Genomic DNA, 23,833 nt, shown 5'->3' on the forward strand with positions numbered 1-23,833 from the left:
TCATTTTATAGATAATGAGACGGTTTCTAAAGAAGACAAAATACGAAAGGTTCAATCCATTGTGGATTATTTAAATATCAGATTTCAACAGTTATACATTCTAGAAGAAAATATCGTCATGGACGAATCCCTAATGAAATTCAGAGGGTGGCTAAATTACATACAATTCATAGCATCCAAACAAGCAAGATTTGGAATTAAATTTTATACACTATGTGAATCCAATTTTGGGTATTATTATCAATTTAAAAATTACACAGGACAAGACAAAATTCAAGGAAGTGATGAACCTGTATCAGAAAGTGTAGGTATGCAACTAGTTGAACCCATTTTAGGGATAGGATATACCTTGTTCTTAGATAATTGGTATTTGTCTCCTAATTTATTCAAAATTTTACATGAAAAAAATACAAATGTTGTTGGAACGGTGAGCAAAAATTGGAAAAATATGCCAAAGAATCATCATCATATAAGCTAAAAAAAGAAGTAAGAACACTATCTTGTAGAGGTATTCTGTCTTTGCACTGGCATGACAAGAAGGATGTGCATATAATAAGCACGAAACACTCAAAAGCAAGAATGATCGATATGGGGAAAATAAGAAGAAAGAAGGAACGCAAAGAAGAAACTGTTGAAACCAACTTGTGTTGTGAAGTACAATCATGGAATGGGAGGTGTCGACAGGTAAGACTAATGTCTTGCATATTTTTTTCTGATGCGAAAGTGTCTAAAAAGATATTAAAAAATGTTCTTTTATATGTTTGATATGGCTATTTATAATGCTTATGTCTCATATTCTAAGTTGCCTACTTCACAAAAGCAATCGATTGTGAATTTTTGATTGAATATTGCAGAGGATATGCTCTGTAATTTGTCCCTTCCAAACTATCCGACATGCAGCAGACTGTTACAAAGTGAATGCCCAAATCAGTTACAAGCAAAAAATTGGGCACATTTTCCTAAACATATACCTGCGACAAATAAAAAGCAACATCCTGCAAAGAGATACTATGTGTGCATCAAACATTATATAACAAGTGAAACAACTTGGCAGTGTAAAGTGTCTAATTCCACTACATATTCCAAAATGTTTTGAGATATATCATACTTTACAGAACTACTAAATTATTATTTTGTAGTATTACTTAATTATTGTACATTAACATTATATATCAACTTTATTGTATGTTATGTAGCAATGTAAATTTGAAAATAAAACGTTCTGTTTTTAAGCTTGCACATGAGTGTTCACAGTTGAGTCAAATTAAATGGTATTTTACGGATGCGTCAACGCGCATTTTATTTGTATGTCAAGGGGTTAATACTATATTATGGTCTTGCTATTCGACGAAATTTCCATTACAAGAAGGCAATGAAAAAAGTAATATGGAGTACATTTTTTACAAAATTTCATCAAATAAGAATCTTCTTGGCAGGTGGCAAAAGCAACAAATGATTTGGAAAATTGTATATACAAGAATCTTCTGCCACAAATTGTCCAGGACACAATTCATCCAATTTATGCGAACCTCAGCACAGATGAGATATTACAAAGATGTGAAGGTGGTTTTACACAAAACAACGAGAATTTGAATTTAATTATTTGAACAATAGCTCCTAAAACAATGTTTAGTAAGAGAAATACAGTTGACATTGTAGCATTTACAGCTGCTAATATTTTTAATGATAGCTATAACAATATCTTCTAGGTTCTATCAGTTATGATTACTGTCAAACGGACAAGCAATGACTTAGCGATGACTAAGATGCAACAAAAATTAAAGAAAATAACAAAACGGCTCAACAATTCCTTAGAAAAATTCAAAAAAAAAAGCCAACAGTTCTTGTAAGGCAGAAGGAACCCTGTGTGGACCTGGAACATTACCTTCAGTCGCTGACTAAAAGTAAAATTTTTAAAATTCTGTATCAGAGAAAAAAGATATCTTAAAACTTGTTTTACTTTTTTCTTAAAACTATATTTTTCAACTTGGCTGACACAAATTTCCGAAATAACACATCTGATTTAATTCAAATTTTATAGAAACTTTTTAAATATATTACTTAATTTTTTATAAACGTTTAAAGTTGTGTTTTTGGATAAAAATGATTGTTTCTTCTTCAAACTTCAATCATTCCTACAATTATTAAAACTTTCAAAAAATCATACACTACATTTTAGATAATGTTTCTAGTTTATGAATAGACAACATTTTTTAAATTTAAACCTTCCAGCTCTTGTCAACTGTGGTTGTCAACGTTTTACCTGAAGAGGTTCTGGGAATAGCGAATAACTTCGCCATTTTGTACGAATTTTACTTTCACAACATTGTAAAATGAAGCTAAAAGTTATAGTTATATTATTTGAAAAAGATTACATTTTTGATTTAGTAACTACTTAGGACAAAAATTCGCAAAGTTTACCAATTTTTTAACGTCTTAGAGTGGTGTCCTTTCTTAAGTCAATGTTGAGATAGGTTGAATTTTTTCGCGCATGTGTCTCGAAAATGTATCAGTGTCGTGTCTTGATCAAATGAAAAAAGGTACCACACGGACCCTTGTTTTGCTATTTTTCAAAATTATCTAATAATTTTTGAAAAACTAATAAAAGACGTGAGATAAGATGAGGTGAGATGTATCTATTTCAATTTTTTAATTTAACGAATTATTCTCCTTATCGAAACAAAATAAATTTTAATAAAATACAATAAATATACATATATTCCAACATATAAATGCAATTATGAAATTTACATAATTTATATCAAATACTGACATAGAAGATAAGCTAAAAGAAAGGAGAATGTTGAATATTGTTTAAATAGAACTTCAGTTTTATGTAATTCAGAATAAAAACTTTATTCGTGTACTGAAACCGTAAAAATTGGTTTCGTAACGTTATTGTTCGTGCCATCGTGTATTACCATGCGCGAAAAAGTCCGATTTACTTAACAACACTATTTCAAATTAAGCTTTTCACCCCAATTTTTCGTAATTAAGCGTAAATTTAAAACATAAAAACTCAATACATTTATTGACATAATGTAAAGATTTGATTCAAATTTTATAGACAGTTTTGTTTACAGATATTTGATGTTGTATGTGAAGAATTATGTAAATGAACAATCATTCTGTTTATGATTTCTCAGTTCTTTTATACGGTACTAGAGTATCAATCTTTAATCCTCTTTTTCGACGGCGTAAGTAACCGTGCCTGCTTCTTATAAGTTTGACAGTGTTTATAAAGAACTTTTAAATATTCATACAATATTAAGTTTATATCTCTGTTTACATATTAAAAAGAAATTATAAAAATTGTAATAGCTATATGTAATTTATTTTTTTTATTAAAGGAAAATTATTATTTCACAAAATTGTTTTCGTAGAACGAACACACGTGTTAATATATTTCCATTTTACAACAATATTTCTCTAAAATATTATTTAACTATATTTTTTATAGATTGACATACTGCTATGACGAATTCAAAAGGTTATCGTCGAGGAACGAGGGATTTATTTTCCCGAAAATTCCGCAAACATGGAACAATACCATTATCAACGTACATGAAAGTATACAAGGTTGGCGATATTGTTGATATAAAAGGCAATGGAGCTGTGCAAAAGGGAATGCCGTATAAAGTTTACCATGGAAAAACTGGACGCGTGTTCAATGTAACTTCTCATGCTCTTGGTGTTATCGTTAATAAGAGAGTACGTGGACGTATTATTGCTAAAAGAATTAATGTCCGCATTGAGCATTTGACTCATTCTAAATGCAGGGAAGATTTTTTGAAACGTGTAAAGGAAAATGAAAGACTCAGGAAGGAAGCAAAGGAAAAGAAAATTAAAGTTCAACTAAAAAGACAACCTGCAGAACCAATGCCAGCACACATTGTATCAGGACGTGAAAAGCCCGTCTTACTTGCTCCTATTCCATATGAATTTATTGCTTAAGATTTGAATAAACTTGTTTTAACAGGGTCTGTGTTATTCTTCATCAACACAACATTTATTTTTAAATTAAAGTGATTTTTCGTTTTTATTTTATACCAATAAAAAACAAATGAATATTAATTTATGTACACATATTATGTAGTAAATTCTGATAACAATCATTTTATTTTCAGTCATACTTTTTTACATACACATAGAATCTGTTAGCGCTTCCAACATTTCTAAATTACTAGATAAGTTGATCTAAAAATAAAACAAATGATTTCTTTTTATAAAGATAGACTAGTTTCTTGTTAGAATTAAAATAAATAATTCTTACATAAATCATGATCAACTGCTTTCTTAACAAAGATTGTTGATCTTCAACAAGGCATTACATCAATGAGTAACCACGAAACTAATGGTTTTCTCTATATTTCCGAAACAAAATATAATTGAACCTATTTATATATACTTTGCTTTTATAAATAATCTAACGTATAACATTCCTAATCTTATGTACTGTACTGTTTAATAAAATATGAAATTACTATATAGGATTTGTTTAATTTAATTACTATATATTTATATTAAATTCTAACTGCAATCTCTTGATTGGTAGAATAGGATGTAACCAGTTTCAGAACTCTTCTGAATATCTGATGTAAGCCCATAAAAGTCTTCTATTGTAGATACATCAATTTTCTATAATAAGAATTTAATTAATACATATAAATATTTCTATAATAATAAATAAATACTTGTAATAAAACAAGTTGTAAATCTTACATCGACCATGTCATCGTCAAAAAGCAACCAAAATCCATGACTTTTAACTATGGAAATATAGTGTCCTCGATTAGGCCCACTTCCACAATGTATCACAACTGCGACCAAATCATACAATCGATCTGGGTTCACCGCATCGTCACTCTAAATATTAATTAAAAGAAGTATCTCAACATAGGTTTGCACTTTGTGAAATTGTATATATATAATAAATAATTACAAAATACTTACAGTATTAAAGAGCCGAAGCTCCAAAGGAAAAACTACCCTGTGAGAAACTTTAATGTGACGATTATATTGTTCCACATATTTAAATCTCTTTAGATGCAATGCCAGTATCATCGGTAATTTTTTAACTCTCATTCGTTTCTGTAATAAAGAAAGTGTATTACTAAATATCATTTTATCTTTAAGTTACAATATTATTATACATTTTTTTTGGAATTACCTGTGCTTCCTGATAACTACTACAGTGATCACATTTAAACTTGTTATCACTACAAAGAGTCTCAGTATTAGAGAAACACCTGAGGCAGTGCGTGATTGAAGTATTTTGATCTACATCAACCTGTAGATCAAAAAAATCCTCATCTTTGCTAGATACAGTCTCACAATTAAGGCAGCGAGTTTCTGATGTCAAAATTCCTTGAAATATTTCATGAACCCATGTTGGCTCTGACGGTGAACCAGCATCTCCTGCTCCACATTTCCCACCAGTGGGTTTAGTCTGACTTCTCTCTGCTAAAATGTAAAATAAAAAAAATATTTTTAATAATATGTATTACTATGTATTACTATGTATTGATATATACATATTTGGTAGAAGGAATATAGTGACATACTCATGGTATTCAAAGTGTTATGTAAAATGCAATATCCTATGTGCAGATCGGCATCCTTGGTGTTCCCAAACCATTTATATATTAATATCCAAAAGGTATGCAAAAAAACAATGTTAAGTTTTTCAGGGCATATTAAACATAAATGTGCAGTAATTTGCATATATATATTAAAAGTTTTTACAAAGAGGAATCAAATGGTACTACTTTTAATCTGATAACTGAGTAGGAATAACCTTAAAAATGGATGGACACTTCACAATTTTGATATGTGCCAACAAAGGGACTGTAAAATGACACAACAACCAAGTATCAGAAGTCAAAAGGTCAGATATTGCAGGTCTATGTAATCCTCCAGTAATAAGTAATAAAAAACACAAGATCATTTTTAAAAATGTTTTCGCCTGGTTATCAAGTTAAATGTAATACCATTCAATCTTTCTTAGCAAGAGTTTTCCATATAAGTGTAAAAATTGTTACGCAGTATTAAATCTAAAGTGCCCTAAAAGACTTACTATTCTTCTGTTTTTCTGAAATCTTGTTTCTCAATAATCAAGTGCACTACCACCTTACTATATTTCTTCACCGAGTATACATATATTTACATAAATATGCTTACCCAAAATGATCTCATTTATGTGATTTATCAAGAAATTTAGAAACTCATGTGCATCTTGTTGCATATAGTTGTCAAATTCCTCTGTAATAAATTATATATATATATATTTGATACATATCAAATTACATATATTAAACGATATATGTCAAATTTATATTATTACAATACATATAAAATTTTATGTACAAAAAGTTTAAACCATCAACCATGAATTAATTATACAATATAAGTACAATAAAATTAATAAAGTTGGGGAAATATTGATAAAAAATATATTGACACTAACCTTTTTCTTTCCTTAATCTTGCAATAAACTTTTTGGGGGCTATGGATCCAACTTTCTTTTTTTGTGTTGCAATACTGTAAAATAAGTCTGCTAAACATGTTAATAATGTTTCCTTGGTTCTCTTATTTCTAACTTTATACTCTAGAACTTTTTCTCTAAATGGTCGGCAAAAGTATAAAGCTTGTAATACAGAATTACTGTAACAGGTATTTCCAAACTGCAACAATATATAAATATTAATATTATAATTCTGACACAAGAAAATAATTCTATTATAATTGTTTGTAATTATATGATATTTATTAAAATACCCTTTTGAACTTTTTAATTTATGTTAATTATTTAAATTATAAATTTTATACTTACATTAACTAAACCAAAATAATGTTCGTTAGGTGGAAATTGATCAGAGCCAATATCTCTCTCTAATTGTGATATATTTGCACCCTAAAATAATGATAGTTACAATCATAATATATGGTACAAAATGGTTATTTTAACCAAATGATTAATGTAAAAATATATTTAAAACGAAAGAGTTTAAAAATAGAAAAAATAGTTAATTATTTCAATAAAGTAAAAATTATAAGTTAAATCGAATTTCAAACTATACTTTTTATAATTTTGTGAAATTACATTTATTAAAATGTATATTTTACATACTTATAATTACATACCATATGAAACTATGAAAATGGTTTACTATTTTTATTTTACTATAAACATTGTTGAATTACTTTACAATCAATTCATAAAATTATTTATTTACTCCAGTAAATTTAACAATATGAAATGATTCTTTGATTGAATCTTTGATAATTAAAGTTTCTAATTATATTTTGCAATAAGCAATAATTTGAAAAAAAAATAGTTACAATTTGAAATATGCACGACTTAGTCTTACCATTTTATGATTTAATAGATGAAATTGACCACTGACAAGCATACAGAATAGATTTTAGTAACAACAAAACCTCCATGGTATTTTGAGTTACAGATTTATTGGTCAAACTATTATAAACGCATAGTTCTATGTAATAATAACGACAAAAAATGTAATTATTTGATAAGGTTAATTTTTACAATCTATGCCAGAAAATGATTACGCGTGTTACTTAGCGTATTTACTACCATTTACTTTAAAGTAAGATTCTTGACTACATTATTATTGGTATTCGCGAACTGACCAGAAGCTATCGTTGTGTACTCAAAGCATTCAAAAAAGATGGATGTCATTTCAAATGCATTTCACACAGAAGATGCTCTGTCAGAAAATTGATGTACATACATATGTATCTATGATTGGCTATACATGGATTGACATACTCGGAAAAAGTTACCAGCATCGACACCAATCAAAATTCACAGGCGTTTTGATTGGTGCTGAAGTTGATTTTCTCTTTGGACGGTAAAATTACTGCTCGGATAAATTAAATTGTCACTCACCGTTAAATGATATAACTGAAAAGGTGAAAAGAATATTAAAGAGGAAAGAATTTTATTTTGTTCACAATAAGATAATTTATATTAATAAAGTTTTTTTAGTAAATCTTATCTTAGACACAGAAGACATTTGGACATGGAAAATTTATTTGTAGAAATAAGTTAATAGTTATTTGTAAAAATTTTATTTTATTTTAGAAATTGTAAGGACTGGTTATTGTTCATAGCCGTTTAATCATACATCTAACTGGTATTGCCAAAATACATTTGGCCATTTATTAGTCATAGAGAAATGATAAGTAACGTTATTAATAATTGTTTAATATAGAAAAAAATATTTGAAATTTTGGGGCTCACGATTGCAATTATGCCATTAATATGGTTGCTATTAGTATTTATCCTTTATTAATAGAATAACTCTTCAAAATATAATAATAGGATAATATAATGTAATTATATTTAGAAACGGGGCAATAGTTAATTTGATTAAAATTAAATTATCGCCCATTCTATGAGACAATAATTTGAAGTTAAATGTTACCAATCATTTTTTGTTGCATCAATACATTATTCTAACCAGGGATAAATGGTAAGTCTGGTGACAAGGTGGCAAAGTTTCCATTAAAAAATTGCTGTTAAAGTTAGAATCTTTAAAAAGAGTTAAAAATATTATTATTTATATGCAAAAATAGTAATTTGTATAAGATATATTGTATATGTATCTATTTGGATTATAACCTACTACTATTTCGATCCTGCCGCAGTTACATGATTTTGCTTGTATATGTGAGATGAAGTATAGATTGAATCATTATAGATTTTCAGATACTATCGATTTAATCAATCAGAATTGAGAGCAACCTCAACTTGGATTCTTATACACAACATGTTTAAATTCGATGCCTTTTAGATCACCGTTCATTTCCAGAGCTATTTCAAGACAATGTTTGGATAAGTCGAATTTTGTTGCACATATGTGTCGAAGATGTGTCAGTAACGTGTCTTGATCAAATGAAAAAAGGTACCACACGGACCCTTATTTTACTGTTTTTCAAAATTATCTAATAATTTTTGAAAAACTAATAAAAGACGTGAGATAAGATGAGGTGAGATGTATCTATTACAATTTTTTAATTTAACGAATTATTCTCCTTATCGAAACAAAATAAATTTTAATAAAATACAATAAATATACATATATTCCAACATATAAATGCAATTATGAAATTTACATAATTTATATCAAATACTGACATAGAAGATAAGCTAAAAGAAAGGAGAATGTTGAATATTGTTTAAATAGAACTTCAGTTTTATGTAATTCAGAATAAAAACTTTATTCGTGTACTGAAACCGTAAAAATTGGTTTCGTAACGTTATTGTTCGTGCCATCGTGTATTGCCATGCGCGAAAAAGTCTGATTTACCTAACAACACTAATTGAAATCAAGTCTTTCACGCCAATTTCTCGTAATTAAGCGTAAATTTAAAACATAAAAACTCAATACATTTATAGACATAATGTAAAGATTAAAATGTGTATGCGAAGGATTATGTAAATGAACAATCATTCTGTTTATGATTTCTCAGTTCTTTTATACGGAAACGTAAATTGCATTCAACATGGCTGTTGAAAAGATCGTTATGTAATGTAGAATAAGAAATTGATATTGAATATATGTAATTGGATAATCATCTGCTAATGAATCAAAGTAAATGTAACTATTAATTTGTATAATAATTTTTACAAAATTATTTTTTAATTATAATTTTTAGGGCACTTTTATTTAAACATGTTTAAATTCCACCATTTTTTAATATGTAGTTGTAATCTGTGTAAAATATCACAGGTAAATAAATAATATTTATATTCTATCATATCTTTATTATAAATTGCATAATATGTCCAGAAGTTTATCATGAATGAATTTGCTAAACAATTTATGTGGTCATTAAAAACAAAGTTCAGACATTAATAACAAATATATAATAACTTTTTTAAACTGTCTTTAATAATAATTAATAAAATAAAATACATTTTAAATACATTTATTGCATAAACCATTTAGTTAAAATAAAACAGATATTCAAAGTATATTGATATTATAATATTATTTTATTGCAAGAAATATATATATATATATATATATATATATATATGTTGCATTTAAATATTGAATATTATAACTTAATAATCCATAAAATGGTATTGATGTAATGTACAATTGATAAATTATACCTGTATCTTCAAATGATTAATTGATTAATAGTTTTTACAGTAATATAACAGATTGGATCATACAATTTTAACTAAAGTAGCAAAATGGGAACTCGCAAGAGTATGGCAAACATGATAATGGATCCTGCTATACATTCAACACCTATTTCCTCATCATTGCGGCGAAAATCAGTTCTTCGATCAAAGTCAATTAATAATTCTATTCTCTCAGAAAATGATGATGAAGCAGAACGGTTGGCTCGTCGTCATGAAATAAATGTTACATCTACACCAGTAACTACTATAAATACAAATGACAGGCGACGTTCTTTAGGTCTTAGTTTCTTAATGCATATACCAACTTCCAAAATGGTAGAAAATATATCTCAGTGTATAAAACTTGAAACTCAGAATAAAATTAATCTAAAAAATGCATTTAGTTTAGAAATGATTGATTTTATGACATATATGATCAAAAAACAAGATGCCAACATGTCTAATTTACAAGTAGCCAGTACATCTTTAGATGTAAGTACTAAGATTTATGGATATCGAGTTGATGGTGTACATACAGAAATACTCCAAATGATAGATGGACTAGATAAACAAGTGAAACACAATAATAATACAGAAGAAATGGATGTTCAAGAAGGGAGTGAAACTCAATTAAAAACATCAAAAAAAAAGAAAAGGAAAAATAAACAAGAAATACTTACCACAGTGGAAGCTTTAAGAACAAATGTAGTAACTGAAAAACCTTCTCTAGTAACAATGGAAGCAGATATACAAACTACAGATATGTTGTATCAAGCAATGTTACCAAACCATGCTAATTCTAGATATTATTTACATCCATATACTGATGTTTTGGTAGACATAATAGAATGTGAAGAAATACAGTGTAGAAATGTAGTTTATGATGTTCCAGGAGTAGAAGACTTTTCACATATGGAAATTTGTCCACCTTTATCTTATTTTAATTTTCAAAGCTGGATTGCAGATGATGAAACAGAGAATGTTCTACCAGAAAATACTAATAAAAGTAGATTTCAATTTGATCTTGATGCAAGCTTATCATGCAATGATAAAAATCTATCTACCGCCACAAATTGTTTTGATATTGAAGAGAATGAAGAGGCAACTGCAAATAAATTTGTTACAAATCCTAATCTGGTAAAAAGTATTGTAGATTTTCAAGAAGTTCTAACTACCTCGCTACCGACAAAAGTTTCAGAATATTCATATATTCAAAAAAATGTTAACATGCATTGGGCAGGTCCATCACACTGGAAAATTACAAATTTAAAAAAAGTTTTAAGCAACAATGAAGTAATGGGAACATGTCGGCAAGCACCGATTAGGAAAAGAAAGAAAATAGAATTGTGTTATAATAAAGAAACAATTGAAAACGTAAAAGCTAAATTTTTGTCAAATCAAGCAAATATGTATGCTAGGATAACTAAAGTAGACTGGAAAGAGGAAAAATTAACATTACCACCAGATAAACGTTATGATATTATACAAATTAAAACATTGTACCTTCATATGAAAATGTTTGCACAACCAGAAAGCAGAGATAAACCAAATGCTACTTACTTACCCAATACAAATAGTTACAGTTGTACCAATGAAAATGATACCCACTATTATCCTGAGTCAAATAACAATGAAGGCCAAGAAAATGAAGAAACTATAATCAATGATGATGTTAGATCTACAGATGAGGGTGTGTTAGGATTACAGATGCCTTTTACTAGAAACAATCTAGTTGCCATTCCTAAATTAACAAATAAGGTATCCATTGCATATTGTGCACGTGCAAAGAAAGTTGATATGAGGCAATTGAAACAATCCATTTGGAAATGCTTAACTGCAGATAGTGATGGAAAAATTACAAATATGCAAAGAAGGATGGAAGAAAACATTCAACAAGATGCTTATAATAAAATAAGTGGCAGGAAACATTTCAGCAAGATTTATAAAGAACTGCCAAATATATTAACAAAAACTAATATTGAAGCATTGAGTTATCCAATATCCTTTGTATCATTATTACATTTAGCAAATGAAAAAAGATTACAAATAACTTCTTCACCTGATATGTCTGAGCTTTTCATAGAGCAAAATTAAATTCTATTAATGAAAATATAAAGCACTTGTACACAATATGTATAAAAAGTACCACTTAACTGAAAAAATAAATATATTTTCCTTACAGTTAGAAATACTTATTATATTTCGTCTATTATTTTATTATTTCTCTATATATTAAATCTAGTTTTTAACCATCTTACAAATTGTCTAATGTGAAATGTTCAAAATATATTAAAATTGCAAAAAAATAATACTGTTTTTTTTTTAATTAATTTCTAAGCATATCTAATTTCTATAAAATTTAATATATTTATTATATATTTAATTGAAAATGTTCCTATTAATGATGCTCATATTTTTATTAACAATCAACTATTTTTTTGAAATTTGATCAAAGATAAGCTATAGAAACTAAAAACCTTACAAATTCTCTTTTTTACAAATTCATTTCAAAATAATTTAGTTTGTAAAAATTGATACAAATACTTAAAGAAATGAAAAGGTTAAATAAGGTAGGATTTAGTAAAATTTTTATACAATACAAGTTTTTCTACCATCATTTATAACTAGCATTTATTTCTGAGTCTTTTCACACAGTTTAATCTATATTATTTACAATAACCTCTTTCACAACTTAATTGTTTATGTAGTTTCCTATAACTTAATTTTCAATGCCACATTATCAGATTAGAAGTCAGATTTCTTCTTTTTAATTATTAAACATTTCATTTGACATCATTGAGATACTTTTGTGGTTTACTATATATTCTTCGCATCCTATCGCACATCATGGACAAGATCTATTTTTGAAGGAGAAGGGAAAGTCAGCGTTAGTGTGTTTCTTCTTATGAGAAATAAATTAACGCTTGCAGGTTTATGAAATGACTAATAAATGATGAAGCATTTGTTAAGTTGGCACATGATTCAGAAGTCCATGGGTTGGCAATAAATGCAAAAACATTTTTTAAAAGTATATGCTAGATTTTCGTTCATTTGTATTTTGAGGTTTTGTAAAATGGAAAACATTGAGAAAGCGATCGAACTTCTGCATAAAAGAGAAACAATTCGTGAAGAACAATTTGCAGAAATAAAAAGGAAACAGATTTTAGAATATAATAATCTGATGGATACATTACAAATCATAAACGGTTTTTATTTTTCTATTTAATAATATTATTTTCAATAATTTTAAAATCTAAATTTGAGTTCATATCTATTACAGATGAGAGAAATAATTGTAAGGAAACTATTACTAAGAATCTTCAGCGTTTAACAACACATAAGCATTCAATATATAATTTAGGCATTGATAATTCTGAAAATACTCCAGGATTACCAATTTCACATAATTATCATTGGTATGATAAATTTCTCAGAGTATTTTTCTATATTATATAGGATTTTTTAAAAGTCTTCTTTTAGGCAAGCAATGATGTTTTTCTCAGAAGCAGTTAATTTTATAAATAAGTTTCAGAATGTGTATAACAATTTTGATAATATCAATGAAAATAATATTATGAACGATATTGTAAGTTCATTTATTGTAAATTAAACTTTTAATGTGCAATTTTAAACATTTTTAATATTTTTTACTTTTCTTTTAGGCATCTAGTATAAAGAATATAGAAAGTGAATTGTTTAAAATAAAATCCTTAATTACTAAGATAAACACATTAAAAAGAAATGTAGATATATTGCAAGAATACTGTTTGGTTGGTAGTGGTAAGTTTAATTTTACAATAATAAAAATGAAACACATTTTTTATGTTTAATTGATCGAGGACAAGTTAATTAAAGACTATTATGAGTAATGAATAAGTGGGAATCATAAAATCAGTGAAAGTTATTTATTTTAACTTTTTTATGTAATTTTTGGATAAATTTAGGTACTGTTTTATCAAAAAAAGTTGTTGAAAGTGGTTAACCCTTTGCACTTAAGGCCTTTTTTTGCTGAGACCTACCAGCAACTTGAGACGATATGCCGCATATTTGATGTATTCCTTGTAGCTAACTTAAAATTATTTCACATACATATTAACATATAAATCTATTATATCATAATACTTTATATATCTTTACATCTTAAAAAAGAAAATTTCTTAAGTGTTAATCTCTGTTACTTAGTATGATATTTTGTAAAACAATTACCAAGATGCATCCTTGACTTGTTGAAGCAACTAATGCAGTAATGTGTTGTTTAATATTTCCTACTGAGCTTATTCCATTGATAACAGACTTTGCAATCCTTTCTAACTCCTCTTAGAATGACATGCAGCTTTCCATTAAAACAGATATAATGGAAACTGGAAATCAAAGTAGAAACTCGATTACAAGTCTAGCGTCAAACCTAGTGGTGACCGAGATTCACCTCTCCAGTTACTGGATCAAATCAAGTGGTGAGCGAGAGTCGCCTCTTGAATGCAAAGGGTTAATTATATAATTCCTACCTAAAACTTGAAATATCTAGAAAAAATTTTTCAAATAAATTTATTACACATTATTTATTTTTAAAGAATAAAATTCTTTATTCTTCTTAAAATTTGTATCAACATATAAAATGATTATATGAATATATCTACACGTTTAATGATTATAAATTAATTATAATGCAATTAATCATCCATTTACAGATGAAGATATGGAAATGTGAAGAATATTGTTCTATATTTTAAATAGAAGAAATATATTTTGTCATTACTGTATTCAAATTTATTAAATCAGTATTTCTAAATAAAAATTTGAAACCTTAATTTTCTACACATTAATATATGATTTAATGTATTCAATTTAATTTGTGATACATCACATTTATGTTGCCATAAAATATTAATCAAAAGTTTACATGCATTGGTTGATATGATCATGCATTGGTGTCATAATGATCATCAAGATTTAATTTTAACATAATTAGATTTGGATCTACAATTTTCTGCAATAAAAAATATTTTAAATAAATAATATCATAAATTTAATAATATTTTGGAAAAAGAAATGTTTTCTTACCATTAATTCTGAAGTGATTTGAGATGTTGAATGCATAACAGAAAAAGGCAATATTTCTGTTTGAAAATTATGTGGAACATTTAAATCTCTTTCTGGTTTTTCAGTTTCACAGGACACTGATATCATCCTTCCTCTTTGAAATAAACATCCATGTTTAAGAATTAGCATATATATCTTACAGTGAATAATATTCTCAAAAATATTTTTTAATTTTAAAAATAAATTTTTGAAAGGTATAAGTATGTAGGTATACATACTGTATATCATTGTACTGTTCGTTACCAATTCTCTTTTCTCTTTCCATTAATGCTTTAAGCTGCAAATGTAACAGCTCAAGTTTTTCTTTATGTTGGTTTTCTAAATGTTTTGCATCTTTCAAAGCTTTTATTCCTTCTTCTTTTTTAGTTAAAGCTGACTGTGTAATTAAAAAACAATATAACTGTTGACTTTAAAAACATAATAAAGTAACTGTGACACTATTACAAATGTGTATATGATAAACATTACCTGTGTAAGATTTTCTAGCTCCTTGGCACGTACAACAAGCAGATTTTCTTTATCTTGTAGAATCTGCTTATGAACATTAAGTTCGTTAATTTTGTCCTGCCATTTTAATTTTTCTTGATTAGCACAAGCAATTACTTCTTGTGTAGTTTTAATAGCAGCTTCCAACTATGTAAAAGGAATGTATTTACTTGTACTTACAATTTTCAAGTTTTAATGCTTTTTAAACAATTATTGTTATTGTATGGTTACAATATTTCTCAATATTCAATAATCTTTTGTACCTCTATTTTGGCAATGTTGCCATTATTAGTTTTGAGTCTACTTAGAATTTTTAATTGTGCTTTTTCTGCTGCTAGAGTCTCCCTTTCTTCTACAAGTACTCTTAGTTGTCTCTCTTGTTCGTTCATCCAAGATTCCTTCAATGTCTATAGTCATAATATACTAATATAAAGAAATGGGTTGAATGTATGATAGTTTTGTAAAAGAATAATAAAAATAGATGTTTTTATGAGATTATGGCCAATTGATTACACTAATTACTGTAATATAAAATTTAATTATACCTGCAGATAATCTCTTTCCCATTTTACTTTTTCTTCAAACAATTCCCTTTCTCGTAAAAGGTTTGCTGTTCTGTTTTTAAGCATTTCTTGTCCCTCATTGTTCTGTGTAGTTTGCTTCTCTAATTCAGTTATAAGTTGTGTAAGACGAGTACTAAATATCTCTGTTGTTTTAATAAATTTATCATGGCGTTCTTCCAAAACACTATTCTGATTTTTTAAATCGAGCTGCTGGACTACAAACATTTATTACATAACACAAATGAAATAGAATATAGGGAAATCGTACAAAAAGCTAAAAGTAATATGGTAAAATTTGGATAACTGCAAGAAACGGTCTATGGCATGACTGCCTGTTGTTCATCTTCACCACTAAGAGGGAATTCTCTTTGACACATTTCGCCTTGACGACCAGGCGATGTAACCCGATCTGAACTCAAATGTCGGTGAGACAACACTAATGCAACAATGGAATATGTGTATGTTGTTTTTTTTTTAACCTTTTACCATCATATCTGTGAGGTTTTTAGATTATATTTACTTATTTAATAAGTGATACGAGAGTTATTATTACTTATTAAATAAGAAAATATAATCCAAATGATAACGTGTTTGAATTCATTTTAATCAAAAAACCCTTACAAATATAATGGTAGAAATTTCATTCAACAAAAATCAAAAATAAAAAAGTTTTCTCATTATCAATTCGATGTTTTTTTCTCATCTAGATTTTGAAACCTTGTCTTTTTCACTTGTTGTCCTTTTATATATTTACTACAAACAAAGGTCAATTTCGAGTTTAAAAATTAATATCTCCATTATGGTTGGGATAAGTGCCCAACTTAGGCTTAGTCCGATTTTTATAGTTATCCAACTTTTTCTGTATTAAGCGTAATTTTGTTTACACTAGAGTATTACTACATTATTTCTTAACAATACCTTTTATATCATTCTCATATACTTTCAAATAAGTTTCTCGACGTTCCATTACTTCATTATCTTTGAGTTCTATTTTTTCTGTGTTTTTCTTCATACATTCAATAATGAAATTAACTTTTTCCAACATATCCTCTATATCAACTTTTCGACTTGTTATAGTTTCTATTATTTCATTTTCTGTTTGCTTGGCCCTACATATACTTTCTATTATATTAGAATATTCTTTTTGCATTATTTTTACATGTTGAGAGTGTAGTTTGTTCAGTTCTTCTATGTGTTCAGCATGTTCACTCTGTTTAAACATATTTAGGTTATATGAATACAATTACTTTTATTGTTTTACAAATTTATAATATCTTGGGTGCTTCTGTTAAAAACAATTTTATAAAATTAATAAGAAATAAATTTTTTATTATTTTAAATAATAAGAAATCTAGGATAATAAATTTATTTAAAGAATTTCATAATTAATAATAACAAACAATGTAACAAAATCCATTTGTACTATTAATAATATAATCGAAAATATTATCAATGGTATAAAATATTATTTAAATAAATTATAAAATTATTAACCTTTATATTATGAATTTCTTCTTTGTACAGATTTTCTATTTGCATTTTTTCATTCCTTAATTTTTCAAATTTCGCCACATAATCTGCCTCTAAAAATTCGATTTCTTGTCTTGCTCTTTCTTCTAATTTTATTATTGCTTCTTTTAAAAATGAAATTTGTCTTCTAAAAATAAAATTTTGTTATTGTATTTTACTGTAAGTTTGTGATATAATAAAAATGTATTTAAAACATACACATAATATTCTGTTTGGCATGTCATCTCATTAGTATGTCTTTCATTTATAGTTGATAATGTACTTTCTAATTTAGATATCTGTATTTGTAACATTTTTATTGTGTCTTTCATTTCTTCTTTTTTATTTTCTAAATCTTTTTCACATTCTTCTGATTTGCATGTTGTATAAATTGATGTAGTACTCAATGCTGAAATAGGCTGAGCCATTAATGTCTTAAAAAGAAAAGTATTAAGCAATTTTAATCTTATTTGATATCTTTTTGTTTTATAAAAATTTAATGTTAAGTATAACAAATTCTTACTTGAATATATTGATTGATGCGTTCTTGTTGCATTTTAATTTGATTTTCCAGTAGAAGTTGCTTCTCAAGTTGTAATTTTAACAGAGAATTAAATTGTTTTTCTTGATTACAAAGTACGGAATGCTGAGCATCTGATACCTTATTCAATTGTTCATTTTGTTGAGAAAGTACAGTTGCTGTTTTTAATTCATGTTCTTGCTGCTGCATAGTCATAATTGCAGCTTGCTGATTAAATTGTGTACTAAAAAGCAGTGAAAAATGTTCTGGAATATATACAGTTTCTGAACCATTTATATCAGCTGTTATTGCATCTTTTGAATTTTTAACATTCTGAGGTTCAATATTTCCTTTAGAAGTAGATTCTTCCATAATTTTATCAGATAATCTATTCTTTGATTGTGTCTCTTTCTTTATTTCATCCAGGTGTTTGTCCTCTAATTTCTTTGTACCACCCAACCATTCTGGTAAATTTTCTTCTAATTTGGGATTTTGTATTGTAGAATCTTTACTTGACACATTTTCATTGGTTACCTCAAAAATTAAGGAAAAAAGTATTGGGTTGTTCGGAAAGTTGTTCGTTTTTTTTTTTTGGTAAAAATGAAACACGATTTTTTTAGAGTGTATAAACATTTTATTAAATTATATATTCTCCATTTTGGAAAACGAAATGATTTTCCGAACAATCCAATATATTCAAAATTGCTAGACTTATAGTTAAAAAATGTTTATGATATAAATTTTATTATAAATGGTAATTAATATCTTCATTTACACTTCTTAGTTAGGTATCCTAAATTTTTGTTCTATATTGCCTAAAATACTTCTTTTTTATTTATGTAACAAAAATTAACAATAATTTATAACCTTAATTCTATGAAATAGATTTGTACAAAATAACCGATTGAATTATTGCTAAAATTTGAAAAGATATAAAAAAAACTATTTGGACAAAAATTATCTCCTCAAAGGTGAAGTTAACAATAAGATGTCAACATCTCAAGGTCAACTTCACTTTTTTAAATTGAATATCGATTTTTTTTTATTAGGATTTAATAGAACAATATATTTTAAGAATAAAAGTATTATAATACATCTATTCTAAATTTAATAGTTCTTAAGATATTTAACTACTAAAGTATTAAAATTCTTGTCTTTGAAACTTCTATGTCATCTGTTGTGTAACTATTGAAGGAACAATTAACATACTATCAATGCTACTTTAGAAGCTGAATATTTTGGAAACTATTAAGTTTAGAATAAATGTACTATAATACTTCCATTTTCAAAATTCATTATTTTATTGAATTCTGTCATGAAAACATTCAGTTAACTTTCAGATATTCTAAACACCTCCACCTACAAACCAACAGTGTCCATGACAAGTGACTCCTTTCTAATTCTATGTTTTTGATATTAGTAATTTTTAATTAAATATCTAAACTTTACAGAGTTAATTATATCAGTCACTTTATAGGAACACTCATATATTGCAAATAATACATTATTGGAAGCAAAAAATTAAATAGTTGTTTCTCATTCTCTCAATATATTATCATTTAAATGTAATTACCTGTTTAAAACTTTGATCAGGTAACAAACCTGTGGATAGTAAACCAAGAGGATCATTTATAATTTTTGTATTCCTTCTTCCTCTACGAGATTCTTTTGTAGAAAGTTTAATTGATTGATTATTCAGTTGTGATTTTGGTTTTTGTGTAGTATTTACAAATTCTGAAGATTGTATCGAAACTTCTGATTCCATTTTCTTAATGTTTTTAGGAGCAATGGAATCCATCGTAACAGATGAACGAGGTTTGTTTTCAAATAAATTCTCTTGTAACGATGATCTTCTTGATTTATCATCTATCATGCCTGGTTTATCAACTAAATTCATCAGAATATCTTCTTCATTTGTAGATATAGTTTTTAACTTTTGTATGTGCGTTTTCATGGAAGATTCATTTTGCAATAAAATAGAATTATTCTTAGAAGCCAGATGATTGCTTGGTTTTTGTAGAAATAATTCATTACCATTTCTGTACTCAAAATTAAACTTTGATTCCAATCCATTATTTGATTTCATACTCATTGCAGATGGAACTGATGGTTTTATCTTAAATAAATCTTCCATCAGGCTACTTTTACTACCAGTTGCAAGTAAAGTCTTCTTTTCTTTTAAAGAAATTTCTTCATCAGATAACAAATCAGTTAATGAATCATCCTCATTAGGATCTGTATATAAACAATATTTTTTAATGATTTTTAAAAATAATGTAGGAAATTTATAATCAATAATATAATTAATATATATATATATATATGAATAACATACACAAAATATCTCTCTTTTTTCAAAAGTAAAAAATTGAATTTTAAAATTTGTAATAATAATACAGTAGTCCTTCAATTGTTAGATCCAAGAAGCAAAAAGTTGGTTGGATGATATATTCCTTAGGACAATTGGTAATTGTACATATAAATACATACATTTTCAGGGTATAATAGTTACCTTATTTAATGTATGTTTAAATAGTAAATCTCATGAATATTTGTTGAGTTAAATTTTGTTTAGAAACATAAATAGGAAAATGATGATATAATCTAAAAGGTTGTGACTTTCGATTTACAACTATAAAACAAATTGATGAACAATTCAAATTCACAAGTTGTGTCTTTTATAACTTCTATTACTATTGCAGCAAACGAGCTTTTTGTTTTACAATTAGGTGGTTGAATAATCCAAGTTCGAACAATTGAGAAACTACCGTACAATCATGCTTAAATACAAATATCTGCTTTATTGTTTTTATTTCAAATATTTAAATATTTATTTATTACTGTTTCAAACATCAAATTACCTTTAAATATGACCTTTTTTTTCATGTCTCTATCCAGTTGCACATTAGAATCTTTGAAAATACTTGTAGAAGATTTTGATTTTTTAAACGAATCATTAAATAATTCCATATCCAAACTGTCCATACCTTCTAAGCCATACATAATTTTCATTAAATTTGAAACTTCAATGAAATCAACCAATAACATAAATTTTAAGAAAAAAAAATTATACTAAACAAGTAGTAGTTTCTTATCATTTTAATAAGGTTAATATTTTCCAATTATCTTATTTATACATAAAGTTAAAGAAATGAGTATCTTTAGATAAACTTTAGACGTTATTTTATCTTTTTTTCCGACAGTTATTTTATAAAACTATTTTTTTATATTGTTTTCTAGTCAGATAAGTAGTTATTATAGGTACTATAAACAAGGATAAATGAATCCTCCTATGAAAGGTGAAAAAATCATTAGTACATTTGATATTCTTTAAAATATTATCATACTTATAAAAAAGGAAATATAATTTCTATCATGAAAACATTGAATTAGGAGTAAATAACTAATATATTTTTTAATGTAGGTAACTAACTGCTTTGACTCAATCAAATTTTTGTTGTATTGTATTCACTCTTTAAAACCATTCAAACTATATTTAAAACAATTTTATGTATCATTAAACATAAGAAAGATAATTATGTTGGATATCTATTTTTGATGAGACACTTTGTATAAATTGACAATTCTTGGTATCCACTGAAAAGTTTTGTTCGAGAGAGAGATGCTCTCGAGTAAAACTCTTGTAAACACTTGAATACAGCATTAAGAGTAAGGTTCTTTTACACGGCATACAAAACCTAAGCATATGTGTACCGAGTGATGTCAAGGCAACCGACAGCACGAAGATTTTCGTGTTAACGAACTCTTATTCTCGATTGTGGACATTTGATATGTGCAGTTTGGGTGCTTATTAGCATCGCTTTTGAGAATTCTCATATATAAACATCATTGACGCCAATATTAATGACACTAGTTTATGTACAGATAGTTTTGAATTGTATTCAATGGCAGGTTGTAAGATTTTTAAAGTATGATGTTTTAAAACAATGGTTCTTAACCTTTTTAAGTTTACGGCACGATTAAAAAAGATTTTTAGACATATTAGTTTTATAATACTATTTGGAAAGAGAAAAACCTGGCATAACTCTTAATTCTAAATGATAATAATAATTTTAAGAATTGTAAAAGATAAAAATGCATTATATAGATCTGTTGCCAAAATATTGATAGTGTAGTTTATACAGGATGCTATATGTATATATTTATACAAACGCGCGCATAAGTAAATAGTAATCATTGATATGCTGCGGCAAAGTGGTTAAGAATTAGGGTATAAGCATTTTAAATATTGCATGTGTTGTCTTTTATAAAGTTCATATTTAATTCAGAGTCAGACATAACCTCAATAGTTTTTCTCAGTTTTTTTCATCTCTTATTTTTGTCTTTATATAATAAAAATTTATGATTTTACAGGGATGAGTATTATTGTTCATATACTTACAAATGAAATTATTATAATTTCTAATAATAATTTCTTTGATGTTTTTGTCATTGTTTATAGGAATATGTTTAGCAACGAAGATATTTGTTTTAATTACAAAGAAGACAGACACCAAAAAGTTCGTCTGTTCTTTATTTTGTTGGCGAATTGATTAGTGGCGATTAATTGTGCCAATCAAGTGGCGTCAATAATCTGCATGAAAAAAATTCTGCATTACGGTATGTATGCTCAAACAAGCTATACTTTATTTAGTGAAAGTTTGGTCGTTAGACATATATAAAATATATTTCTCCTTTCCATTTATAAAATACGATAAATGTATATTAAATATATTTCTGCTTAATCAGTCAATGAGAGTCGATCGCAGTTATGTAATTTTACGAAGTACAGGGTGACACTCTCGTCAGTGAATTCAAAGCAGTACTGCTGTTTCAACACCCCAACGATAATCTCGTGTAAATTTGTTTTCTAGTATTGTCGTCGACTAGTCGATGGCGGAACAGGGACATCGGTTTCTTCATTACTATGTACAATTACGATCTTATTACTGGGGTGTTTTAGAGAACGCATTGTTTTGAGTCCACTAACGAGAGAATCGCTCTTTATAAACTCCAAAACTTAAGGTCTGTTTTAACGTCATATAAAATCATGACTTTCGTGATATTAATTGTGAGTGTTATTTGTCATCGTGAAAACTTAAGTATTGCGTATATGATATTCTAATTAGAGATGTTGCATTGAAAGTCGCGATTTTATGTCACATGAAACCGGATCTTTAGGTATTTTTCCTTCTTCTGTTTTGTTTCCATGTATACCATACGCTGATTAATCCAAGCTATACGATGTGTGTCACTGCAACATAGGCACTGAAACATAAGCATTAAATAATTTATAACTGAGCGGCGAATTTAAACGCACTCATAGAAAATATTTTTTATAGGACTGATCGCACCTATATTTACTTACTGATCCATAGATAAAGGATAACTATTATTCATCGTAAACCACGGTTAGTAACTTTTATGACGCATGCTCATTGCCAAGTGTATCAAGTAGTGGGGTAACGGGAAATTATAGTAGGGGAAGTTCAT

At 27.1% G+C, this 23,833-nt stretch overlaps 5 protein-coding genes across 17 annotated transcripts; 3 read left to right on the forward strand and 2 right to left on the reverse strand.

Annotated features, from left to right (window-relative positions):
- The first annotated feature begins 1,888 nt into the window (after window positions 1–1,888).
- LOC143151930 (large ribosomal subunit protein eL21-like) lies at window positions 1,889–3,981 on the forward strand. The gene is made up of 3 exons (XM_076321461.1): window positions 1,889–1,904; window positions 3,084–3,197; window positions 3,461–3,981. Exon 3 carries the CDS (start codon window positions 3,475–3,477, stop codon window positions 3,952–3,954), a length of 480 nt encoding a protein of 159 aa, XP_076177576.1. The 5' UTR covers window positions 1,889–1,904; window positions 3,084–3,197; window positions 3,461–3,474; the 3' UTR covers window positions 3,955–3,981.
- A 93-nt stretch (window positions 3,982–4,074) lies between these two features.
- Usp12-46 (Ubiquitin-specific protease 12/46) lies at window positions 4,075–7,714 on the reverse strand. Its single transcript, XM_076321457.1, has 8 exons — window positions 7,371–7,714; window positions 6,833–6,913; window positions 6,467–6,683; window positions 6,181–6,261; window positions 5,171–5,463; window positions 4,954–5,091; window positions 4,723–4,866; window positions 4,075–4,638 (listed from the first exon to the last, which is right to left on the reverse strand). Exons 1-8 carry the CDS (start codon window positions 7,410–7,412, stop codon window positions 4,531–4,533), a joined length of 1,104 nt encoding a protein of 367 aa, XP_076177572.1. The 5' UTR covers window positions 7,413–7,714; the 3' UTR covers window positions 4,075–4,530.
- Window positions 7,715–8,910: 1,196 nt separating this feature from the next.
- Window positions 8,911–12,422, forward strand: LOC143151919 (condensin complex subunit 2). 6 transcript variants are annotated; one of them, XM_076321436.1, is made up of 3 exons: window positions 8,911–9,620; window positions 9,685–9,758; window positions 10,188–12,422. In XM_076321436.1, the coding sequence occupies exon 3, from the start codon at window positions 10,232–10,234 to the stop codon at window positions 12,254–12,256; it is 2,025 nt and encodes a 674-aa protein (XP_076177551.1). In that variant the 5' UTR covers window positions 8,911–9,620; window positions 9,685–9,758; window positions 10,188–10,231; the 3' UTR covers window positions 12,257–12,422. The 6 variants fall into 6 exon arrangements, with proteins under 6 accessions (XP_076177551.1, XP_076177547.1, XP_076177550.1 ...); XM_076321432.1 differs by having other exon boundaries at window positions 10,179–12,421; XM_076321435.1 differs by lacking the exon at window positions 9,685–9,758 and having other exon boundaries at window positions 8,911–9,626.
- A 458-nt stretch (window positions 12,423–12,880) lies between these two features.
- LOC143152482 (uncharacterized) lies at window positions 12,881–14,988 on the forward strand. Of its 2 annotated transcripts, none has more exons than XM_076322682.1 (5): window positions 12,881–13,368; window positions 13,443–13,578; window positions 13,643–13,748; window positions 13,825–13,942; window positions 14,107–14,555. In XM_076322682.1, the coding sequence occupies exons 1-5, from the start codon at window positions 13,170–13,172 to the stop codon at window positions 14,142–14,144; spliced, it is 597 nt and encodes a 198-aa protein (XP_076178797.1). In that variant the 5' UTR covers window positions 12,881–13,169; the 3' UTR covers window positions 14,145–14,555. The 2 variants fall into 2 exon arrangements, with proteins under 2 accessions (XP_076178797.1, XP_076178798.1); XM_076322683.1 differs by lacking the exon at window positions 14,107–14,555 and adding an exon at window positions 14,851–14,988 and having other exon boundaries at window positions 12,884–13,368.
- Twy (fas-binding factor 1 twitchy) lies at window positions 14,948–23,798 on the reverse strand. Of its 7 annotated transcripts, none has more exons than XM_076322673.1 (14): window positions 23,709–23,798; window positions 22,743–23,608; window positions 21,202–21,327; window positions 19,914–20,575; window positions 18,344–18,874; window positions 18,040–18,254; window positions 17,806–17,968; window positions 17,230–17,521; window positions 16,294–16,526; window positions 16,012–16,155; window positions 15,731–15,895; window positions 15,481–15,638; window positions 15,224–15,356; window positions 14,949–15,149 (listed from the first exon to the last, which is right to left on the reverse strand). In XM_076322673.1, the coding sequence occupies exons 3-14, from the start codon at window positions 21,323–21,325 to the stop codon at window positions 15,081–15,083; spliced, it is 2,889 nt and encodes a 962-aa protein (XP_076178788.1). In that variant the 5' UTR covers window positions 21,326–21,327; window positions 22,743–23,608; window positions 23,709–23,798; the 3' UTR covers window positions 14,949–15,080. The 7 variants fall into 7 exon arrangements, 5 of the variants coding, with proteins under 5 accessions (XP_076178789.1, XP_076178788.1, XP_076178787.1 ...); XM_076322672.1 differs by having other exon boundaries at window positions 21,202–21,330; XM_076322674.1 differs by lacking the exon at window positions 23,709–23,798 and having other exon boundaries at window positions 14,948–15,149; window positions 22,743–22,893.
- Window positions 23,799–23,833: the final 35 nt, after the last annotated feature.

This window comes from Ptiloglossa arizonensis, chromosome 10 (assembly GCF_051014685.1).
Source record: "Ptiloglossa arizonensis isolate GNS036 chromosome 10, iyPtiAriz1_principal, whole genome shotgun sequence".
NCBI lineage: Eukaryota > Metazoa > Arthropoda > Insecta > Hymenoptera > Colletidae > Ptiloglossa > Ptiloglossa arizonensis.